The sequence below is a fragment of the Staurois parvus genome, unplaced genomic scaffold (genome assembly GCF_062004578.1).
Source record: "Staurois parvus isolate SC_StPar_1 unplaced genomic scaffold, SC_StPar_1.0 ptg001328l, whole genome shotgun sequence".
Classification (NCBI taxonomy): domain Eukaryota; kingdom Metazoa; phylum Chordata; class Amphibia; order Anura; family Ranidae; genus Staurois; species Staurois parvus.
In genome coordinates, this window is record NW_028319124.1 from 3,672,631 (window position 1) to 3,698,400 (window position 25,770).

Genomic DNA, 25,770 nt, shown 5'->3' on the forward strand with positions numbered 1-25,770 from the left:
CGTGGAAATCGAGCAATAACTGAAGAAATGTAGTTAAAAAAAAAAAAAAAGTGTACACAGAGTAAATATAATACACCTTCCTATATATTTACTAATACTAGCAGGATAAAAATTAAAAATAGTGTTGATTGAGAGTTGAAATACACTGAACCCCACAGAAAATTAGAAAAATAAGCACTTTTTTTGGTGTGTTTTTTTTTTTTTTTTTTTTTTTTTTTTTTTTTTATCCCCTTTGAATTTTGTGTGTGAACGTAAATCTATCCTAAACATGTACAATGCAGACAAAATACTTGTTGAAAAATAGATAAGCAGAGAATAACTGCAGTGAGCATCACATGTATATTCACACTGTGGCCAGGGGGCATTAAAATCTGGTAGTTAAGCCATGGCTTTCACTTTGAAAGCAAAGAATAGTAATGTCCAATGTTTTTCAGGTTCTGTGCCTGCTCTGCATAGTCTGCATAGTCATCAGAGAATGCCTAGAAGTTGGCAAAGTTTTCTCTGATCGAGGTGGAGAGGTAAGGCGGTGATATTAAATCTCCACCTCGATAGTCAGACAACACATGGGACCCAGGAGATGAGGGTCACTGTAGTAGTGCTGGCTACAGCAGTGATTTCCTGCTTCCATAAGAAATAGATGGGTATGGAATATACTTCCATTTTTCCAAGCTGGACCAATGTAACGATGCAAAAAAATCCATACATTGAGTTCAGCTTTAATATTCCAACAAGTGCTGTATCCTTTACATTTGGTCAAGGATGCATGCTTTTTCCTATGGAGGGGGAGCTTTCTGGTCAGACAGTCAATCGACTCCCAAGCTTAGAAGGGGGAGGTCTACAGCAATGGACTCCAAACTGTGGCCCAGGGCGTGCCATTATCTGGCCCAGGGCGTGCCTTTATCTGGCCCTTGGGGCATTATTCCACTAATTAACACCAATTATGGGATATCATTCCACCTACTGAAACCATCAAGGGGACACTATTCTTCAAGTTGATACCAACAAGGGGCACTATTTCTCCCGGGGAATTTTTTACTCCCACTGGCTGCAATCTGGCCTCCTTAAGTCTGAAGGACTGTATGCTGGACATTTGCTTAGAAAGTTTGGAGCTCCATGGTCTATGGGCATGAGATTGATCAATGGTCTGGTCAAGTGGATGGTTGTAGAATGCCTGCTAGTTCTTTTTGGATTCCTTCTCACAAATTCTTGGCATGCATCGCAAACTTATTCCATCTTTCTGTGTTCTACTTTTTGGCATTGGCAAGTGACCTTGTTGTATGTCATCTTATTCCCAAAAAGGCCCATTAGTCACTTTGGGTGAAACGCCCTCAAATTTTATTAGCACACTACTTGCAATTATTGGGCTACACAAGGTGATGTGATTATCATAGAGCCACAGCTACAAATGCTTGGTATCCAAGAATAGAAGCAGCAGCAGTGGTATAGCCATATTTCAGTACTGATGAACCATAGGCAGTAGAATCCTTATACAGCAGAACTTGTAATATCAAGGATCAGTTTAGGATGGAGCACTCAAAGAAAAATCTGAATCCAAAAAGCCAGGAGGTAGGCTTTTTCGGATGATAATTATGCAACAAGCCTGTCTCTTGGGGTCCCATAGTGCAAGGAGCTCAGCCTTTTGTGATTCAAGAACATAAGTTCTGGTTACAACTTTTTTTTTTTTTTACTTAAATAATCTTGCTATGAGCATGCCCATTGGATTACCTGAGCAATTGTGTTTGTGGAAGAGGCAGGGGATCGCAAGTAGACATCGCCTGCATCAGTAGGCTGAAAAGATTCTGGCTGGCCATGACTGCCTGTTTCTCTGCAGATGTACAGATTACTGCCCGATCCAAATGACATTGGTTGCACATGGCAATAGTCATGTGGTGTGTGTGTGTGTGTGCGAGAGAAATCTCAGAGTCAGCATAGACCAGCATTTTTCATAAATGTTCAGCACAGTTAAAGGATAAGTTCACCTTTTCGACACAAATAATAAATGCACATTTTTTAATTTTTTTCCAAAGGAAGCCTGTAAAGCATTAGACCAGCAATCAGTAGATCGCTGATGCCATGCAGGTCTCCTGCAGACCTGTCAGAATATCTGCTTGCCATACGGGATGTACAATCAAGCAGATATTCTAACAGGAAGCTTCAATGAACTACCACGGCGCTCCACAGCGTTGTGGTAGTTCATTGAAAACTAAAAGCTCACAGCCGCTAAGGCTGCCGGGACTTCTAGGCACTCATTCACAGACGAAAAATTAGCATATACTTTTGCTCCTGCGCTGGACGATGGGACTCCGCATTGACTGTAACCATACCTAGGTAGCCTATGGAATGCACACTTTGCTGCCCTCAACGGACCAGGGGAATCCAAATGAACTGCATGCAGAAAGACAAGCAAAGGGTGTACCGGCCTAGTGCATTACCTTTTTAAAAATTTAGTTTATTGTATAAAAAGTGCTATACTCACAAAAGAATAAAAATCAAAGGCACATCATAAAATATACAGCAAGGTCCAATCTACCTGGAAGATGTCTTGTAGGGGACTATAGACCTCCAAATGGCTGACACGTTTCGAGGTAACGCCTCTTCCTCAACGCCGATCGCCAGCCATTTGGAGGTCTATAGTCCCCTACAAGACATCTTCCAGGGAGATTGGACCTTGCTGTATATTTTATGATGTGCCTTTTGATTTTTACTCATTCACAGAACTCTGTGAATGAGTGATGTGGCCGTGTGGCTGGAGCCCAGCACAGCCACGCTATTTTCAAATCTGACAGAGTATGGGGAAACGTCTCCCTGTATTATCTGTCAGAGAGTGGGGTAAGGGGGGGGGGGGTGCAGCTGTGGCTATGGAAACATGTTACATATTCCACCCTAAAAAATGGTTGGTACATGTAACATGTTCCAAAGGTGAACTTATCCTTTAAGGCACCTTAAAATAAAGCCGTGCTTAGCTAGGTTTTCTCTGATACCCCTTATCCTAGAAGCACATACTTGCCTTTTCCATGCTCCTTCCAAATCAGCAGTCAAATGATAGATCTGGTACTCCCAGGTATGGAAGAACATGTGATTTGGCCATCTGGGAAAATGTGGCAAGTCTTTAGCCCTGTGTGACCTACAACACTGATAATTCGTATCTTACACAGGGTTTTTCTTTTGCTCCTGGCAGCTAAAAGAAGTATCAGCTGAGGGAAATAAAGGAAGTATATGGTGGTGGGCAAGGGGGGGGGGGGGGAGGGATATTAGAATTTTGGAGAACTTTCGTGGTCATGTAAACAAAATACTGATAAATGTGTAATTTCCTCTCCAGTAATTAGCTGCGGTTTGGGGGGTTTTCAAATGAACATCCCTTTTATTTCATGTCTTCTTGCTTCTGTGTTCCTCCCCTTTTCCAAACTCAATTTGTGGTGTTTCCATTAGCGGTGACAGTACACAATTGTCACCGCCCCCCTGTGAAGTGAGAGCACCTGTCATATGTGGTGATGTCATGTCATCTGCAGATTTCAGTTACACAGAGGAGTCCTGAAAGCATTCCCCAGGCAGAGCTTCACTGCAAGCATGCCTGTGTTGGGAAGGATTTAGCTGGCACATGCCCATTCCCTGCATTCCTAGTGATGGCGCCTTTTTCAGGCAAACACATGGAGCTAGAGACAAGCAACTTTAAGTGTCCCCTTTAGAAAATATAGGGTACTAAAGTTTGTTGCCATTTCACGAGTGAGTGCAAATTTAGGGTTTGACATGTTGGATATCTATTTACTCGCTGCAACCTCATCTTTTATATTTTACAATAAGATTGGATCATTTATTGCTTTTTGTGCCCTACAATTAACTTAAGTGTATTTTTTACTGAAATTTTGTGTTTCCTAGACCTTCGTGATAATATCGTGTGACATAAAAAATTGGAACTACTGTTATTTTATTCTCTAGGATCTCTGCTTTCACAAAATATATCATGTTTGGGGAGTTTGTGTCATCTTCAGGCCTAAAATGATTTTTTAAACATGTGCAAATAACGCAAAAACAGCTCTGGCAGCGAAATGGTTAAAGGATAAGCTGGACACTCCTCCCCTTTCCTGAGGAGCAGCCAATCGGTGCTCATTACACTGCAAGGTCTCTCCCCTCCCTGCTAGTCCTCGGGTGCGGTGTTGGAGACAGGCAGGGAGGGGAGGAGGAGTTAAAAAGCGCAATGTTAAAAATATTAAACGTTTAAAAACAAAAGGGGCTTTATGGAGACTTAAACACCCTAAACATTACCTAAAACAGATTTAAATACAGTTTTGGTTAAAAATGTATTTTGTTTTTTTTTATCTGGACAAGTAGATTGTCATGAGGGGCAAGTAGTTTTTTCAAAAATTTCCACACCCGACTGGAATCACTTGAATCACTTCTGCTTAGAAGGGAATCACTTGCAAAAAAAAAAGTAACGGCTAAATGTAAAAAAAAATAAATAAAATAATCAGAGGTTAATTAAGGGGTATTCGGTAGGTGTCATTGTCCTCTGCAGCATAACAGGGGGGTCAGAGTCCCCCCCCCCCCCCCCCCCATATAGGTTTGGTGGGTCAGTGATCAGTGTCCCCAGTAGAAGTGATATTAGGGGTCACTACAGGTAGGGGTATCTCAGGCGCTAGGTAGGGGTCACTAACCGCTGGTGGATGTGAGGGTCGGTCTTGCAGGTGGAGGTGAGGCCATGTTGTTCCGATGGAAGTGTGTCCGGTGGACGTCGCGGTCTCTCCCCTACTCATTCCGGCTCTCTTCCTCTGTCTCTAGTTCAGTAGGCAGACATGGCCCCGGAGCCAGCCTCCTGCGGCTCTGATCTCCTCCATCCAGCCTGTACTATGGAGCTCTCCCTGGGCCGGAGCAGCATGGACATCATATAAGGACCCACAACAGGACATTGGGGGGAGGGGCTTTCCGATGCTTGCAGAAGTGACTTGATGACTTCTACTTAAAATGGGAATCGCCGGGAATTGGTCAGGTCATAACGAAAAAGTAAGTAGGGCTAACCGTAAAAGAAAACCAGCTGCCCGGCATTGCATGTCCCGGGCTTCAGGCGATATAATTTGCACATCCCTGTTATACTCATTGTGGAACCTAAGGGGTTAATCCTCCACAATGTGTAAAAAGGCAGTTTGATCCTGTCTTCTCTGATCCTCCCCTTCTACTGTCCCCAGTCCATCTGCTGATAGAACGGAGCCTTGGGGGCAAGCTGCACATGCTCAGTTTGATGTGTATGTCTAGAGTTTTGTTTCTTTTCTTTTTTTTTTTTTGGGAGTGTGCATGTGATCAGCACAGGGTTAATCAGCACTGTCTAGACAGAGGGTCAGGGGTCATGTAGCCTCATAGGACTGCCAGAGCAGAATGAAAACTCATTCTACAAGCTTTAAGCAGTACTCTGATGGACACTGATAGAAGTCACAAGATTGCTCTAACTGCTGATGAGAAAAGGTATTTAGCGATTTATATTTACCAAAATAATTGCATTTCCATGTTGTGTGTACCGTGGGAGACCAGATATAGTGAATGCAGAGTCCTGGGTGTAGTAACACTTTAAATCCTGGACACATGAGCAAGGGAATTTTATTCATGGTGCCTGCAGAGAGGGAGAATCGATTGACTGGTTATGTGATCTCTGCTGAAGGTGGAACAAATGCCTAGGGTTCTAGTCATCAGCACTGGAGGAATCTTGGAGCTGTATTTTCTCCAGCAGAGGCAAGTATTTCACCCTTTCCATCCCTCTTACCCTGTCTTCCCCAGCTAGACTGGTATTCCAGCTAGCATCTGAGATCCGCGTTACGCCTTGCGTTTTTAGTGCGCATACTAAAGGCGCAGGCTCGTTGTGCACCTTCCGTAAAAAGGTTGTTTATCGCGCTTCATTGCCGTGTGGCTCAAAATGTTCTATTGTATTACAGGAATGTGTTCCTGGCGGGTTGCTATTGAGCAGGCCGTGTTGAATGTCCTCTATGGTAAGATTTAGTTGTGTACATTGTAGAGGCCGGTCCGAAAAGCACAGCCTGTGTCAGAACCCTATGGATAGAGTAACACCACCCCTTCTCTAATAGGAATACAATAGGCCTGACGCAGCTTTTGTCCCGTTTCAATAGCAGGTATGTGTCTAGGATTTCAGGTTAACACAAACCACAAAACAAAACCCCACCCGTAATTTTTGTATCCCCGTAAATAATCCGAAGAGGTGTAACATTCCCACGGTTCCCCACCCTAAAACAAAACATGAAGGAAAAAAAAACTATTATATTAATGTTCCATTAACCCTGTCCCAACACAGGTTATCGCGTGTTCACTGGAAACCTGTTACCTTAAAAGACTGGTTTTTATTAGCTGCTGCTCCTGCTGTTGTGTGTTTTATTCCTTGGATGTAGTAACCTTTTAAACCTATGTCCTGTGCCAGATGTCTATAATGGATTTTCATTGGTCAGTCCTCCAAAAACCATGTTCCTCAAATCACAAGCTGATGACTTATGCCTAAAAGCAGCCATAGACATCAGAGGGCACAATCGGACTCCATTTGGAGTGGCTGCAGCCCTGGTATTAAACGTTAAACCAATGACGTGTTTTCCCAGTTAGGTGGTCGACAGGTAGTGTGATTGTAAAGTTTCTAAACATGTCACACTTGCCTGCTCTGTGCAATGGTTTTGCACAGAGCAGCCCTAAACCTCCTTTTCTGGGGTCCCCTGCTGGTGCCCTTAGCTCTTCCTTCCTTCTGAGTTTCCCCTTAGTAAGCCACTTGCTATGGGGGGCACTCATGCATGCTCACTCATGAGCCAGACTATGTGCGTTTATTGCCAGTGTGGCTCGGCCCACTCCCTCCTCACTGGATTTGACTGGCAGCAGCAGGAGCCATTGGCTCCTGTTGCTGCCTGCCTGTCCTGTAAAGGAATAGCAGTGTTACTGCTCTCAGGCACAGCACTGGATCAAATTCAGGTAAGTATTTGGAGGGGAGGAACAGATCACAGAAGGTTTTCTACCCTGATGCAGAGAATGCATTAACGGAAAAAAAAAAAAAACTTCTTCCTGTACAACCACTTTAAACAATTTTTGGCTTTGAAATCTCCCTACTGGGTTTCTTCACCCCCTTCCTTCCAAGCCGATCATTCCTCCTTCAAATGTCACATCTAGCAGATTTTACTATAGTGAAATGTGAAGTTACCGCCTTTGCTTAATGACTGTTGAGTTAACAAACAAAAAGTATTCCAGCTAATAATTGTATTGTTTCTAGGCTTTCTGATCTGATCACTGGCTATTTTATTGAATGGCCCAATCGCTGTTCAGCACTACATGTATACAGTGAAAGTAATAAGTATTTGATCCCCTGCTGATTTTGAATGTTTGCCCACTCACAAAGAAATGATCCATTTAAAAATCGAATGGTAGGTGTATTGTAACACTGAGAGACAGAATAGCAACAAAAAATTCAGAAGAAATGCATGTCTAACAAATTATGCGCTGATTTGCATGTTCATGAGATAAATAAGTATTTGATCCCCTTCACAAAACATGACTTAGTACTTGGTGACAAATCCCTTGTTGGCAATCACAGAGGTCAGATGTTTCCTGTAGTTGGCCCCCAGGTTTGCACACATCTCAGAAGGGATTTTGGCCCACTCCTCTTGGAAGATCCTCTCCAAGTCATTAAGGTTTGGTGGCTGACATTTGGCAACTCGAACTTTCAGCTTTCACCACAGATTTTCAATCGGATTAAGGTCTGGAGACTGGCTAGCCCACTCCAGAACCTTAATGTGCTTCTTGAACCACTCCTTTGTTGCCTTGGCCATGTGTTTTGGGTCATTGTCATGCTGGAACACCCATCCATGACTTATTTTCAATGCCCTGGCTGAGGGAAGAAGGTTCTCACCCAAGATTTGACAGTACATTGCCCCATCCATCATCCATTTGATGAGGTGCAGTTGTCCTGTCCCCTTAGCAGAAAAACACCCCCAAAGCAGAATGTTTCCACCACCATGTTTGACAGGATGATGTTCTTGGGGTCATAGGCAGCATTCCTCCTCCTCCAAACACGGTGAGTTCAGTTGATGCCAAAGAGCTCGATTTTGGTCTCATCTGACCACAACACTTTCAACCAGTCCTCCTCTGCATCATTCAGATGTTTAGTGGCAAACTTTAGACGGGCCTGGACATGTGCTTTCTTGAGCAGAGGGATTTTACGGGCACTGCAGGATTTCAATCCTTGTCGGCGTAATGCGTTACCAATTGTTTTCTTGGTAACTGTGGTCCCAGCTGCCTGGAGATCATTGCCAAGATCCTCACGTGTAGTTCTGGGATGATTCCTCACTGTTCTCATGATCATTGACACTCCACGAGGTGTAATCTTGCATGGTGCACCAGACCTAGGGAGACTGACTTTTGTTTTTTGTGTTTCTTTCATTTGTGAATGATTGCACCAGCTGTTGTCACCTTCTCACCAAGCTGCTTGGCGACTGTATTGTAGCCCAGTCCAGCCCTGTGTAGGTCTACAATCTTGTCCCTGACATCCTTGGACAGCTCTTTTGTCTTTGCCATGGTGGAGAGTTTGGAATCTGATTGTTTGATTGCTCCTGTGGACAGGTGTCTTTATGCAGGTAACAAAATGAGATTAGCAGCATTCACTTTAAGAGACTGCTTCTAATCTCAGCTTGTTACCTGTATGAAAGACAACTGGTAGCCAGAAATCCTGCTGAATGATAGGGGATCAAATACTTATGTCCTTCATGAACATGCAAATCAGTGCATAATATATTAGACCTGCATTTCTTTTGAATTTTTTGTTGCTATTCTGTCTCTCAGTGTTATTACAATACACTTACCATTCGATTTTTAGACTGATCATTTCTTTTTGAGTGGGCAAACATTCAAAATCAGCAGGGGATCAGATACTTATTTCATTCACTGTGTGTAGTAATCAGTCTGGCTGGAGTGGAGTCAGAGCAACTTTTGAATGCAGAGCAGGATGCCTCCCCCTGACTGATCCCCAGAGCCGTTGATTAGGTAGAATGGATAATCTGCACCTGTGTATGTAGGTGCTTGTCAGGGGAAATCTTTCAGATTCTTTCCCATTCTCAGGGTTCAGCACAAATATCAAATGACAGAACCTGTGTGACTGCTATCACCATTTCAAGGCCCCATTTATTTAGCATTGTTTAGTACAGAGTTTCTGGATATCTCTAGCGCCGAGTACTGCGCTTTATGTAAACTGCTGAATACAGTGATCAGATGCATTTATTTATGAAGTCTTCTACCTGCCCAAAGATTTTTAATTTTGTTCATCTGGTATTGTGATCCAGACACCCTTGAAGACAGTATAGCCAGGTCCTGTACTGCCTGCAAGCTCTTTGCAGGTTGTCTTACATTTGTGCTAGGTTAGCATGTATTCTTATACTGGACATTTTTTTTTTAGATACTGCAAAAAATAGGTAGGACAGATAGGAAAAAAAATACTCCCAGAATTGCAAAAAATATATACTTTATTAATACCGGCATATACCTGTCTTGACATAAGACCCAAGTTAAAAAAAAAATTGCTAGGTGCATTAGAATACACATTTATCAATGCGGTCACCAAAGCACATCAAATACTTACGTCAATAATATTTTTCCCTATACAGATGGTCAACATGTTTTGCACACTTTTATGCTGCATCAGGACCAGAGGCGAAATAGGTGATACAGGATATAGCTGGTCATCCTAGTTATTTCCCTGCATACCAGTAGTAATGCAGAGAATAGGGGTTCAAGCCCTGTGAACCATCTGTGCTACCCTAACTTGTTTCAGGCACTGGGAGCTGGAGAGATAGCGGTTTAGGCAGACCAAAGGAGGAACAGAACATGATGATGATGTCACTGAAGTCAATTTTTAAGTGGTGAAATAACCAGACAAAATGCAAAAAGAAAACATTGAACAGTTTTTATACTGAGATTTTTTGTTTGTTTTTTTGTTTTAAACCGTAATTTGTGTGAGTCTGGATTGCTTTGTGAATTATTTGGCTTTAATGGCACTATGGCATTATTGTAAAAGCAGTTCATTTTGTCATCCACAGGCTTCCAATGTTTAGATACCTACAGACAGTGTCAGAACGGAGCAAGATGTACAATGTATTCCAATGGAGAAGCTGCTTGTCTGTAAGTAATTACATTGTAGTGTATGTATAAAGGATTACAGATGGCAATGCACCATTTCCACTGTTTACTGCAGTTTATTCCTTTGTGGACTGTTACTTAGATTTTTGACTTGTGAGAGTAATGAAAGTTCTGTGAAAATAAAATGCAAAAAAGTATTGTTTAAAGTACAAGTTCACGTTACTTGGAAAAACATCCAGACACCCCCACCCCAAGGTCAGTACTTGCCTCCTCCTGCACCCACTGAGCTCCCATAGACTTGCATGTATTGTTTGTCTTGTAATTCTAGATGACCCATTCAATTTAGTGTACAAGCAGACACTTACTTGGGGGGGGGGGGGGGGGGAGAGGTCAGTAGGACCCCTGGGGTGGCATAGGGGTATTGGTGTGACAGTTACATTTACTGAGATGGCTGGGATTTCGAACATGAATTTGTACTTTAAAGGCTCATTCACATGGCACTTAATGGACATACACTACCCAGATCAGCTTATTTCTGCTTCCGGTACAGGCAGGTGTTTGCAAACAGCCTCAGACAGGAGGCCTGTAGAAATCCGTGAGCGGCTTACACTCCGGCTTTTCACATGTAATCACTCGAGGAGCAATTACATGCAGTGGCTACAGACAATTGAGTTACTCTGTATGAAGGCTGTTTGAATCCAGGATTGCTCATCTGTCCCTAAACTTTGGTAATCTCTCCATGTGCAATTTCTTGTGGTCAACTGTGGAGCCTCCGAACCTATAAATTATCTGTACAGGCTGAGCAGCCACAAATGAGCATACACTCCTGGCCATACTCCCCAAAAAATACACGGAACCCTAAATGAACCTTAAAAATACGGCATACAAACACTTAACATGCAGATAACCACAATTTGCGCATACAGGTATACCTAAGTCCCCTACTACACTACTACAGGTTTGCTCAAGGTGCAAATGAATAAGCCAAATTTAGGGCCAAGTCGCTCAAGATATTTCTAGCAGACATTTGGTCTGTTTACTTCTACTTACATGTTACGATCTGTTGGCAAGATCACTCATTTCAAGGTATCCTTGTATTTCAGTGGCTGCATTGTTGCATACTCTGTGGCAGGGGCGGACTGACCATTCAAGCACTCGGGTACTGCCCGAGGGCCCGGGGTAAGTAGGGGGCCCCATGAGATGCCCCTGGTACCTTTCATAGGCTTTTTTGGGTGTAGTTTGAGTGTGGGTGAGGACACAGGGGCCCCATGATCCCCTATTGCCCGGGGGCCCCATGAGTTTTCAGTCCGCCCCTGCTCTGGTATATTCTTCCTGATGACATTTCTGGATCTGACGGATCTAATGGAATGTTGATCAGATAATGTGGAATAATGTTGCTTCTATATGACCAAATTCTAATGTGCTTCTGTTTTCCTGATTCCTCAGAATGACAGCTGACCCAAGGTATAGGCAGGAAAACCTCTTTCCAAATTGCTTTAACTGGATAAATTGGGCTTGCCCCCTGGTTCCAAGCCTTTCTATTGATTTTTAGCCTGATGGATGGCCCCACTGACCAATAGGTAGATGGGAGGGGATGTGGCCAAATTCAACTATCACAGCAAAAAACAATATCTCCATGCACGTTTTAGGATCTGTTTATTCTGCTTGGGGATATTTCACCATATGCGTGGTTTGAATTGCCCCATTTGTAACGTCAGTTCTGGGATTTTATGATTTGTTCCCATACAGCAGCCATTTTCAACCAAGGATCTGTAGAACCCGAAGGTTCCTCCAGAGGGATCTAGGTTCCCTGAGCTGTGGCTGATTGGCCTCCTATATGATGGTCCTTGCATAGTTCCATGACCAGCTCCATTGGGCAAAGCCAGCAGTATGACGGAAATTATTTTAGCTGTCCATGAGGGTGGCATTCCTTCCACTAACCACCAACGTAAGGACCATTTTTTGCATTGACCCCCAGTGAATTGGATTTAGTAAGGGTTTACCAAGACTTGAAAATTATTTTAGGGGTTCCTTTGTTGTAAAAAGAAAAAAAAAAAAGGTTGAGAGGGGCTGCTGCTAAACATGGTTGATTTACTTGTCAGCTATACCATAAAATTCCTTTTTTCCATTGTTTGGTTTCCATGATAGTGTAACATTTATTATTTCAGGTACTTATATAGCGCCGTCATATTACACAGCGCTTTACATATATATTGTACATTCAAGGGGTGCACAATCTAAGGTCCCTAACACACATACATACATGTACATACTAGGGCCAATTTAGACTGGATCCAATTAACCTACCAGCATGTTTTTGGATTGTGGAAGGAAACCGGAGCACCCGGAGGAATCTCACGCAGGCACAGGGAGAACTCCAGGCAGGTGGTTCTGCGGCTAGGATTCGAACCAACAATCCTAGTACTGCCAGGCGGAAGTGCTAACCATTTACCACTGTGCACATTTATTAAGTAACAGCATTTAAAAATGTAAAAAAGGATGGATGTATGTATCAGTACAATAAACTTGCCATTGTTCTATAGGGTGGGGGATTGGGATTTCAGTGAAATTTGCACTGCTCTCTTTCCCAGCATACGGTACATCCCAGTATTTCAGTTTATATAGGATGTGTGCATTCCCCTTTTTGTTATGTTTCAATAGTGTTGGGTATGGAGTTGAAGGTCTTGTTTTCACAAAACTGATATTGACTTTGGATGAATCACCACCAGCTATCTGCTCAGGAAGTTGCCGAGGTCACACTGATTCTGGGGTCCCGGAGAATTAAAAGTAGTCAGAGAGTAAGCCAGCATACTGTCCTCCACCCAAGACTGAAACCTCATGGTGACATCATTTTATATTTCTAAAAACAGCTGCTGGTAAATGAGTGACTTGTTATGTGCGTTTTTACCCATTAATAGGTAGATGTGGATTGTGGATTTTTGTGCACACTTGTGTAATACAAAGTTAATGCTAGAAATAGGTGCAGATCTGTTTCGGTTGCTGCCTTAGGCATCAGAGCTGGAACATCCCGGCCTTCGACTGCTACACCTGACAGCGATGGGAGTGATGTCTATGTTTTATAATGTAGTGCTGAGTGATTGGCAGAGCTTAGTCTGTGCATGTGGTGTGATATTCCTGTACAGGAAATATCGGGGTTCAGTGCTTTTTACTGCTTCAGGACCTCTGTTTTGTGTACTTTCGTTAAATACAGTGTATAGCCAGAAGTTTTTTTTTTTTTTAAATTTTGGATAGAGTAGGGTAATTGTAAAGCCCACATCAGTTTATTTTTTGCTGTCTGTGTCATGTTGGGAGGGTTTTTCTTCACTTCCTGTCTCAGAGACCCAACAGGAGGTGCGAGGGAAGTTTTACAAAAAAGGGGAAGTCTCCTCCTCTTGTCACCAGAACAGATGTGTCCATTGAAGATCTCCCTATTGCTGTTGCTCACTCGGCACTAAATCAAACCATTGTTGCCAGCTATACATACAGTTGCAAGAAAAAGTATGTGAACCCCTTGGGATTACGTGGAGTTTTTTTGCATGAATTGGGCATAAAATGTGCTCTGAACATCATCTAAGTCACAACAATAGACGAACACAGTCTGCTGAACATAATACTACACAAACATTAGATGTTGCCATGGTTTAATTGCACATAACATGTAAACATTCACAGTGCAGGGAGGAAAAAGTATGTGAACCTTTGGACTTAATAACTGGTTGACCCTCCTTTGGCAGCAATAACCTCAACCAAACGTTTCCTGTAGTTGCAGATCAGACCTGCACAACGATCTGCAGTCATTTTGGACCACTCCTCTTCACAAAACTGTTTCAGTGTAGCAATATTCTTGGGATGTCTGGTGTGAATCGCTATCTTAAGGTCATGCCACAGCATTTCAATCGGGTTGAGGTCAGGACTCTGACTGGGCCACTCCAGAAGGCGTATTCTGTGCTGTTGCAGCCATTGTTTTGTTGAATTACTTGTATGCTTTGGGTCATTGTCGCTGGGAGAGCGTTCATTTGGAACCCCCAGCATTGATTTGTCACGGTTTGTTTGATTGATTGCATGGGTTTCTGATCAGGTAACCACTGTGACAGCCAATCAGAATGATCACATGATAGGAAGCTGGCCTGTGGCCTTGAGGACCACTTAATGGGCTGGTGAGAGTCAGCAGTAAGGGGGTTTAAAATGTGGATATTCTTGCCAGTTGGTACCTTTTTTACAATTTTGGACTTTTAGCCATTTTCTTGGTGACAGTGGTCTTCAGAACAGATAGAGAGGATCAGTCTACTCGGACAAAAAAAAAATGTTTTGGCTCTGCATCCAGTTTAACCGCAAAGGCAAAAACACAATCTTTTTGTCTTTGTATGAACTTGGTCAATGTTTGTGATTACCTATTACATCTGTCCTTTTGGGAACGGTGCTCTGAATTTCTTGGCATTCTGGACATCATATTGTGTGTTTGAGGATGCTTTTGGCTTTGTATTGTATATAAGTTGTGAAACATGTTATTATGTATTAGTATAAGGAAGGTTAAGCCATGCATTGTGCTGTATATTGAATAGCCTTGTGTGAGGGATTGGCAGACCGCATCAAAAATTAAACTTGCTGTACTTAAGCCGGATAGGTCCAATGTCTGTGTGCAAGTGATGGTTCTGCAGCTAGGACTCCCGTGTGCCCACCATGTAGTCTGAATGCACAGACTGTAACAGCTTCTTAAATAACTGATTGAAGCAACTTGGTATAAACTGTGTTGACGTGTTTCGGCTAGGTACAGCCTTCGTCATAACCGTATGAATAAGGCTGTACCTAGCTGAAACGCGTCAACACTCTTTATACCATGGTGTTTTAATCCATTATTTAATAAAGAAGATTTTACAATCCTTGGATGAGTGCTGATTTTTGCATTAATTAATTACTGCATGCCTAATCTGGCAGGATTGTAGAAACCAGCTAGCCACCCTTTTTTTGGAGGCTTTTTTTTTTTTATTTTTTTAAATCTGGGATAGACATTATTCTGGTTCTGTAGATACAGGGGTTTTTTTTCATATTCCTATGTTACTAACTTGCTGCTCATCCCTGCTCCTTTATTTGGAACATGCTATGGTGGAGTCGGGATCTCAGGCTAGGGTTTGCATATTCATGTGCTGGTTACATTGTGGAAAAATTCAAACCATCTTCTCTGACTAGCTTATATGAATATAAAGTAAATATCTCCTCCTTCAGCTAGTTATGATTCTCTGTGCCCGGCCTACTTTTGGTTCGTATAGTGCTGGGAACATTTTTCGAAAGGTGAAGACCACCATTATTGGTGGGACCGTTGCATTCACATACCATTACAGAGTATGCTGGGAAAGGCAGTCAGCATGTCCATTGTGCCATTCTTGGTCAGCTTGCAGTATTGTTCATGGTCTGGCCTATGTAGGCAGCACCTGAGATTCTTCTGGAGCCTGGCAATAGATCATCCAGGCACCAAGCATTGTACTGTGAGATGTGCATATACCGCACAACTGGACCTTGTTTGTTATCCAAGGACATTCTTGAGGGCTTCATGACTTTCCACAGGGTAGATTTCCCTTCACTGTCTGTCCCAGCAGATTCACCCACTATAGGATGTCTGAGGAAAACCACAGAAGGGGTGGATAGAAGACCAGTCACTCTGCACAAGGACAGAGCAGTAATGACTGGTCTTTATTACAGGAAGCTTATGTGAAGAGGCTGAATCACTGCACAGATCTGGTAGAAATACTCAAAGAACATCAGGATCTAAGTAGGAAAACACTTGGCTCTTGTATTCAGAAGATATTTGTTTAGTCTGGACTTCAGATTTAGGTAGGATAGTGTGATTGAGGAGGTGGTTGCCGACCTTGTACTGGTTCTGTAGTCTACAGCTGTCATAGCAAGTTCTATTGTGTTCTACAGACTTTGTATGTGAGGAGAAGGTGGCTGGCACAGGTCAGGTGCCCATTGTTCTTTTTGTTCATGTTTAGCTTGATGGGTCTTTCTCACACCGCAGGGCAGAGAGAGAAGAACAGCTTGTATTCTCAGGGTGTGTTTGTGTGGGGAGGAGAATGAAGTACCAGGGAGTGCCTGACAGGTGTATGGAACAAAAGCAGACGCTGGAGATGTGTGTGTGCAGGTATTCACTGCGTGCGCGGAGGTTTCTGTGTTGTGTGCCCCCCCCCCTACATTCTGCAGCTGTGCATAGACTCTGTGCACATCTGCAACACAGAAGCCTGGCGATATCATTGTAATATGCTGATTTGATATCCCTTGGTCACCAAAGATTATATATGCAGGCTCTGCACCTCATTTTTTGATGCTGTACCCTGGTTAGCCATACTGTCCCTCTCTAACTGGTCACTGAAGCCAGTGCACTCCTTTAGTGGCTGATTTATGTCTCAGGAGCTGTTTAGCAAGGAGGCTGAGTGATTGCAGTGGAATGTAGTGCTCCTTCTAGTGGTAAATCTACAAATCTTTACAGTAATGTAGAAAATAAAATTTGTGTTACTGCAAACACACTGAAGTTTCAATTTATACAGGTATCCTCTATAGAAAGTTTTTAAAGCGGAACTCCACCCAAAAGGGGAAGGATTGGCACCTTTGAGGAGTGGGTGGATTGGGGGTACCCGAATTTGACAGGTACCCGTTCCCACTTGCTTTGCGATCGTCTAGGCCAGGGGTGGGCAACTGTGGCCCTCCAGCTGTTGGTGAACTACAAGTCCTATCATACCTCTGCCTTCGGGAGTCATGCTTGTAACTGTCAGTTTTGAAATGCCTCATGGGACTTGTAGTTCTACAACAGATGGATGGCCACAGTTGCCCACCCATGGTCTAGGCCAGTGGTTCTCAACCTTTCTAATGCCGCGACCCCTTAATACAGTTCCTCATGTTGTGGTGACCCCCAACCATAAAATTATTTTCGTTGCTACTTCATAACTAATTTTGCAGTGGGAAGAGTAGTGCCACATCATTGGTGTCAGTGAAAGGAGTAGTGCCCCATCACTGATGTCAGTGGGATGAATAGTGCCCCATCGTTGGTGTCAGTGGGAGGAATAGTGCCCCATCGTTGGTGTCAGTGGGGGGAATAGTGCCCCATCGTTGGTGTCAGTGGGGGGAATAGTGCCCCATCGTTGGTGTCAGTGGGGGGAATAGTGCCCCATAGTTGGTGTCAGTGGGGGGAATAGTGGCCCATCGTTGGTGTCAGTGGGGGGAATAGTGGCCCATCGTTGGTGTCAGTGGGGGGAATAGTGCCCCATCGTTGGTGTCAGTGGGGGGAATAGTGCCCCATCATTGGTGTCAGTGGGAGGAATAGTGCCCCATCATTGGTGTCAGTGTGGTGGAGGGGGAAATAGTGCCCCATTCTTGGTGTCAGTGGGGGGAGGGGGAAATAGTGCCTCATTCTTGGTGTCTGTGGGGGGAAGGAATAGTGCCCCATCGTTGGTGTCGGTGGGGGGAGGAATAGTGCCCCATTCTTGGTGTCAGTGGGGGGAGGAATAGTGCCCCATTGTTGGTGTCTGTGGGGGGGGGGAATAGTGCCCCATCGTTGGTGTCAGTGGGGGGGAGGGGAGGAAATAGTGCCCCATCATTGGTGTCAGTGGGAGAAATAGTGCCCCATTGTTGGTATTAGTCACACAAATGATGGGGCACTATTCCTCCCACTGACACCAATGATACTTACCTTGCTGACCCCTGCTCCAGCCTGGGCTCGCTCTCTCACTTACCTGTCAGCTGTCTTCCTTCTCTGGCCGCTCTCCTCTTCACTTACTCCGGCAGTTCCCTCGATCTTCTTAGATCTACGCGCGCTGCCGCTCGGCTCCTCCTCTCCAAGCTCCACCTCCTCGCCGGTGATTGGCCGCCTGTGTGCCTCTCCTGAGCTACAGTTCCGGTGGCCAATCAGCGGCGAGGAGGCGGAGTTGTTGAGGGATCCCGGAGGTGTGGCCAGGTGACAGGGCAGCGTGTCATCCCGCCCACACATCGACTGAGTCAGAGCAGCGGTGTCTCGGTTCCTAAGACCATCGGAAATATGTGTTTTCCGATGGTCTTAGGCGACCCCTGGGAAATGGTCGTTCGACCCCCAAAGGGGTCGCGACCCCCAGGTTGAGAACCGCTGGTCTAGGCGATCGGAAGCAGAAGTTGTCCTCCCAACCCAAGCTCAAACCCCCCCAGCCCCATTTGTTTTTTTTTCAGCCCCCTGGGTTGAACAAAGAAATAATTATTGTGTGTATGGGGCATTAGACAGGCCATAGATGATGTGATTTTTTTTTTTCTGGAACCATGGGTAAGTGTTGATGGAGGAATCCCTCCCTTGATGGACCAACCTGAGTACGATTGGCCTGCCTATAGATGGATCTAATCTCCGCTTTCAACTGGCCAAGATTTGGTCCATCTATGGCCGGCTTTAGGTCTGATTTAGACGTGCGGCTGGGGGGCAAAAATGTGTTTGAGCCATGTTGTTATTATTATTTCAGGTACTTTTATAGCGCTGTCAACCTACGCAGCGCTTTACATATATATTGTACATTCATGTCAGTCCCTAACCCTCAAGGGGCATATAATCTAAGGTCCCCTTGAGACAGTACAGGAGACAATTAACCTACCAGCATGTCTTTGGAGTGTGGGAGGAAACCGGAGTACCTGGAGGAAACCCACGCAGGCACAGGGAGAACATTCAAACTCCAGGCTGGTGGTGCTGTGGTTGGGATTCAAACCAGCAACCCTAGTACTGCCAGGCAGAAATGCTAACCATTTAGCCACTGTGCTGCCCCAATATGTTTTTACCAACTGACAGCCACCCTTCTCCTTAAGCTACAATAGGCAGCTGACAGGAATGCTTATGTGCCGCAATGCTTCACTTTGCCCCGTGGCAAGGTTCAGCCAACTTGTAGAAATGTAACGCTGCCCATTCAAGTGAATGGGAAAGCACGCAAGCTCCCACAACTATAGGTAACGCACATGATGCCAGCATGATTGTTGATGGGGTTAAAACAGGTGGTAAAGCAGCGTCTTATTACATCCTCGGGGTTCAGAGGCAAGGGAGATTTGGATGCATGTCTAAATCTACCCCAAGAGAATCTGTCATTTTATTTACAGTAACAGTTCTCAGCATTGCTCTGAGGGACCAACCAGCCAACCACCATGAAGACCTTGTTGTCTTATTTTGGACTAGCCTTTCTGCTTTGACAGGGAGAGAATCCAACAACTACACGTGCCGGTCCCGGGGGGATCAGGCTGCATTCTTACATCAGATTAACACTCGGTGAAGAATGGTTCTCTTTAAGAATCTTGCATTTGAGGTTTATAAAAAGTTAGTTGCTCTTAGCAGTCAATTCTATATTATATGGCTTTTATTAAGTGACTCAGCTGCATTTTGTTTGGGCAACACAAACCCTTTTCATTGTACTGGCCCTTTTTAAAAGGGAACTTTCATTTATTAGCTCGAACAGTCGAAATCAAGATGGTGTCAGTACGTCTGGGCAGCATGTCACAAGATGGCTCACAAAAGCCAAAGTACAATGCCATTCCGAAGGAGAAGAGTAGGGCACAATGTCCTATGAATACAGTGATTATCTGACCATAGAACTCCACCTCTGTAACACTAGCTGCATTAAACAATTTCTGGCATGTGTTTTGAAAGGGAAAAAAAACCTGCAAGATTTATTTGTCTTTTTTTTTTTTTTTAAACAATGAATCACTCTGTGGTTTGGGAGATTAACCTTTTCTGGAACAGCTTTGCATGTAGGTTTAATTGATCCGGGACACCAGGCCTGGTTAGTATGTCCTTCTCATCTTACCATAAAATGTGTCAAGTACTCTATGACTGAGCTACCCAAAGTATTTTATCCTTTTCTATTTCCCGAGTGCCGATTCTAGACTACCAGTAAGTAAACCCCTCGAAGGCCACAGATCACAAACAGGCAGTCTGTTCCTACCCAGTTATTTTTGATTGGTTTTCTGCTCCTTGATACGTAGAAGTGTGTATGGAAAAGACCATCATGATTACATGGGCAATGGTCTGCTGCATGCTGCAGTTGTGTTCACTTTTTTCCAACAGGCATTGTAGCAAAGGATCTGCAACTAGCCATAGATGGGTAGTTTTTTTTTTTTTCGATCAGCCAGCAGGCTGAACAAAAGTAAAAAGGTAAGTTTCCTCCATCCACATAAACTAGGTGGATGGAGCAGTCTTCCCCTATTGGGGCGTTATATTCTGACCATGGGACTCGCAATTGGTTGCAACCACCTTTCGACACGTTTTCCATGTTGCATGCATGTTCCACAGAAGAAGGTTGTTTCATCAACTTTTGTAGAAGGAACAGGGATGACCACACACTGATCGAAATTCTGCTTGTCCCTTCTCAACTGGCCGAATTTTGATCTGTCTATGGCCAGCTTTGGGATACCTTTTCCCCGCACACAAGCAGTACTTGGACCATCGGTCATCTTTGACCTCCAGTCTTTCAAAATGGAGGTGTCAGCTTGCACTTCCCATAGTTTAACTCCTACCTCAGCTGCAGGTGGCCCTTGGGTTTCTGGCTGAATGCTTGCAAGTCTGAGGAATTGGTTAACACCTAAGTGTTTCTAGAGGCGTTTTTTTTTAAAACTGTGTGTGCTGCAAATATTTGTGAGTGCTCACCATGTTTGCCATGTCGTCCTTGAAGAAAGCTTTAGAGTTTCTTATTTATCCTATTCTGACATCTTTGTAAATTTTTCAATTGTTTGCACTTTTATCAGTTTTATCTTTGTTTTTATCTTTTTTTTTTTTTCTTCTATGCCCTTTGCTTGTGAACATTTTTTTTTCCATGCAGTGCATGAGGGAGAGCGTGGGAGCAGACCTATTAATGTCTATCTATACATTGTGGAGTAAAGTCCCTTTTGTGTTTTTCTGTGTGTATGTATATGTATGAATGAAGCACCCTATGATCTGAGAGCGCAGTCAATGTTTGCAAACGCTTATAGACAAATCTCAAGAGTTTAAAGCTTTTAAAGACCCGTTTGAAACAGGTTAAAAACAGACAGCCGTGGGAATGAGCGTCAGCCACAACTGGTTGAACGGGTCTGGTTAGTGGCTGAGGGTGCGGGAGGTAGATCTAGGTGGAGAGCTGTACGCCAGCCAGCTCTGACAAACACATCATATATCCTTACTAATTAGGGCAGCTCTGCCCCGGGATGCTGCCTCTCCCCTATAGAGTCATATATAAAACTCTTATAAAACTTGACCTGACTTTTTCGGTCTCAAAGTCCAATGAACTGGCAAAGTAAAAATAGGCAGCAAGTTCCTCTGCTGCCTATTGTCTTGTGTATCTTCGTGCACTTGCAGCAAGAACAATTGAGTATTGTCCATGATACTTGTTTTATTTGCACTAGTTTCCAAATTTTAAGGACAAGCTTTTGGGATGTGTACTCTTCTTCAAGGTTCAAGCAGTACCCGGTACTGCTTGGTCCTTGAAGAAGGGGACACACCCCGAAAGCATGTCCTAAAAATTTGGATGTTAGTGCAAATAAAACAAGCATCATGGACAATACTCAATTGTTCTTGTATCTCATAAGAGATGTTTCTTTTGGAAGACAGAAATCTATGACAGAAGCTTCAAACACACCAATATGGTAAGAAGTCTCTGACATTTAAGTTGGAAGACTTTGAGCACAGCAGAGAATCATTCTCAGTTTAAAATAGTTTAAAATAGTTTCCATTAGTCTTGAAAGGGGAAATCTGGCCAAATGACTAAATGTAAATCTATCTAATAATACAACAAAATCTGTGTTTGTGAAATATTTTCACTGTTGAATACATGCAGATTTGCTTGTCCGGTCTTGTGATTTGCACATCCGTTCTTGCGATTTGCACATCCCTTCTTGCGATTTGCACATTCATGCCATTCTACAGATACTAACACCACTGTTTGCTACTAAAGTTTTCTATATCATCAATTCCTTAACTTTCTTTTCAACATCTAAATAGCTACAGCTTAATCTGGGGTGGGTTCAGCCAGTCTGGATGGACCGGATTTATTAATTACAGGAGGCAGGATTTAAAACCAATCTAAAGCTTACCTATATAATAATTTCCGCCTGCAAACAAAACCAGTAATACCTTTGGAGTATGTCATTCTCTGAATACTACAGTTTGTACTTTGTGTATTTATCTTAGAAGTCTTTACCTGTGTATGTGTTGGGAGTCAGTGACTCAAAGTATTCAATGAAGAGGGTCAGCGTGACAGCCAGACACCTAGCATTTTCAGAGATTATAGTCAGAAATGGCAGTTGCAGTGTTTTTCTCAATACAGTTTTTCGGATCTCAACCAGTGTTTTATCCTAGTTGTACTTCCATTCTATGAAGTACGTTCATAATATTTATTCAGCATTCTAAGAAATGATAAAGCATACATGACATGGACATGTGAGTATATTTTGAAGTCCAACTCCAGGAAACTTGAAAATTACCCCACTGTCAAGGTTAACTTCTTGTTTAGATCTAGGGGACATAGAAAAAAAAGATGGAATTACCCAATCCTCTGCTGCTTGACCCCTGCAGCATCTCCCCCCCCCCCCCCCCCCCCCGTTCTTTAAGTGATTGTAAACCTTCACCTCATAAAACAACCCATTCATTTTAAAATCGAAATGAAAGGCAACACATTTGTGTATAGATATAAAAAAAAATACATTCTAAACACTTCCCTTTTTTTAATTATTATTAGGCCCCTTTCATACAGGGCGGACCCATAAACGGGTCTGCTTGCTCAGCAGGGGATCTGCCTACTGATCCCCACTGAGCAAGCAGATGACAGGCCCGTGTCCGCTCTGCTTATGCAGAGCGCACACAGACACCGCCTGCTGTCCTCTATGAGCTGTCGGATGGAGATGGACCGACTGTCATCCTATCTGCCAGCCGTCTGTTTTTTAGCAGGTAGGATCGGATGCAGGTGGGTGTAAATGGACACGTGTCTGTTTACACCCGCTTCTCTATAGATGGCAATGGAGCATCTGATCTGGTCTGCTTATAAAACGGACAGGCTGACCGGATCAGTCCACCTGTGCGAAAGGGACCTAAGGGACCCTCAGTTCTCAGCATCATAAAAGCTGGGGGGGGGGGGGGAGAAACAGCACCACACTGAGCTTACCAATGAGTAGCTTTGCAGAGGAAGTGTGTCAGGCTAAAAATGATGATTGGAGAAGAGCATGCTAGCATAGCTAGAGAACTAACCATGCTGTGTCCTCCTGCTTAGTGTGGTAAGTGTTTAATAGGAAAGCAGGGGGACTGGCAGCAACACACAAAGGAAGCAATACAAAGAGAACATGATGCTGTTTCATGTAAGTACAGCAGGCACATATCAGGAATATGAAATGTTAGGTTTACATATTCTTTAAGGTCCTGGCATCATTAGGACCGATGCAGGATCCATAGGCCTGCATTGGGCATGAAGATGCCCAGGGAACAGTTCACTGTCAGAGTATAGGGGAACTCTGCTTTGGCTTGGGCTGCTTTTACTCTCCCCATTGCAAGGAAGCATTTTCAAATTTTCCAGTGTTGGGCTTTAATTATTCAAAAATGTAATGGATTGCCAGAAAAAAGACTTGTGCTCACTTAAGGGGTGCTAGTATAGTGTTTGGACTTCTACCACAGTCTTTCAAACAAAAAAATAAATAAATCTAAGTGGCCGGTCATTGCAATAGAAGAGCCATCATACTCGTTTCTTCGGCAGCCCTTGTCTATTTCCTTCATGCTGTTCAAGCACAGCAGCCTCCATCAGACTTTCCAGCTTTCAGTACTTCCTGAAGTGTCAGAAACCTGTGTCTTCCATGCTGTGGTTCACTCCTGCAACACCTACAACATTGTTGTGTCCTGTTTTGATGTGATTGGCGGAACACTGAAACAGGGCCAACAACACAGGCATCTGACACTCCCAGAAGTGTCAAATGCTGACGAGCATTTGGGAGGCTCTGACAGTGGAACACAGAGAAGATGGAGAACGCAGGCTGCCATGGAGAGGAGTAAAAGAACTCTTATTGCAGGGACCTGCCACTTAGGTTTTTTTTTTTTTTGGGCAGCTGACCGGTCTGCCTTGGGCCATCCGTCTTCCCTGGTTGGTATGCAATAAAGTTTGGTTTCCTGCTCGTTATTACTCGTTATGTTGGAGGATCTTTAATCAGGCAAGCCAGATGATTATCTGATACAGTCATGTTCTTGCAGTCAGTGTACACTCCTATGCCTTTATTGGGCAAGATGTAGTTTGCTTGGATGTCTTTTGGTTGACTCTTGAATGTGTCATGTTACAGCAGCCCACACCGTGCTGCAACAATGCCATCACTCGGCCTGAGGCTGATCTCCGAGTGACAGCGCCACTTCTTGACAGCTTATGATTTATTGCAATTTTTTTTTTATTATTCCTTCCGGATGTCTGTGTTCCCTTGGAAAAGAGGGGAAGAGCAGGGTGAAAGTAAAATATTTATCCCTCTCTTGTGTGATTAAGTCCAAGTCCAGCTGTCTCACGAAGGGGGGCCAAAGAGGGGATCGTGGGAAATTAGGACTTTAGTAGAAACATCTGGTTTTCATCTGGCCTGATATATCCACCTGTCCTTGCCAGTCTGGCTTTTGTGCTTGGCGTACGTTCTGCCTTTCAATATCCCTCTAGTCGGGTTCTGCGGTACTGGAAGAACAGGCTTTCAGGTTCTAGTGTTGCAGAGCATTCTGGGAAATCCTTTGTCTCGATCCCACACACACACTTTTCTCCAGTTTTTGTGTTTTGGCAAATGTTCCTTTTGGCTCTAGTGCGCACTTTTTTTTTTTTTTTGTGCTAGTTTTAAATTAGAAGTCTATTCTAGCACTGACCACATTCTTTGGACATTCTGTATTTTAACTCTTTTTTTTCTTAAGTTTTGAACGCATTGATCAGCGATATTACTTTGGATTGATATTTTAAGATTTGGAGGAAAAGTATAGTTGTCCAAAGCAACCTCTTAGAAGAGGCGTACACAATCTAAGGTCCCTAACTTACATTTATACATACACATACTAGGGCCAATTTAGATGGGATCCAATTAACCTACCAGCATGTCTTTGGAGTATGGGAGGAAACCGGAGTACCCGGAGGAAACCCACGCAGGCACAAGGAGAACATGCAAACTCCAGGCAGATGGTGCCGTGGTTGGGATTCGAACCAATGACCCTAGTACTGCCAGGCGGAAGAGCTAACCATTTAGCCACTGTGCTGTCCATATTGTAACACATATAGGTGTGAACCAGGCCTTAAGCGATTGTAAACATTTTTTTTAATCTGTTCTACTTACCTGCTCTGTGCAATAGTTTTGCACAGAGCAGCCCTGACTCTCTTCTTTTGGGTTTATTATTATTATTCAGGATTTATATAGCGCCAACAGTTTAGTTAGTGCTTTACAATATAACTAGAGACAATACAGCAACAATACAATTCAATACAAGTTGGTTAGGAGAGCCCTGCCCCTTGGAGCTTACAATCTGAGAGGATTTCACCGCTGATGCTCTAGACTCCTCCCCTCTACCAAGTGTCCCCATAGAAAACCACTTGCTATAGGGGCACGCAGGTGGACTGGATCCTGAGCCGTGCTGCTTGCATTCATTGACACACACAGTGTGGCTTAACGTTGCCTCCTGCTGTCTTCTCTCAGGCTGAGATTGACAACAACAGGAGCCAATGGCTC

General features: G+C 43.7%; 1 protein-coding gene across 1 annotated transcript in view; it reads left to right on the top strand.

Annotated features, from left to right (window-relative positions):
• Window positions 1–25,770, top strand: part of NOTCH3 (notch receptor 3) — a 125,875-nt gene that overhangs the window by 48,620 nt on the left and 51,485 nt on the right. The window contains exon 2 of the mRNA XM_089661278.1: window positions 10,059–10,140. Within this exon, the coding sequence (XP_089517404.1) occupies window positions 10,059–10,140 (82 nt within the window). The remainder of the gene's footprint in view (window positions 1–10,058; window positions 10,141–25,770) is intronic.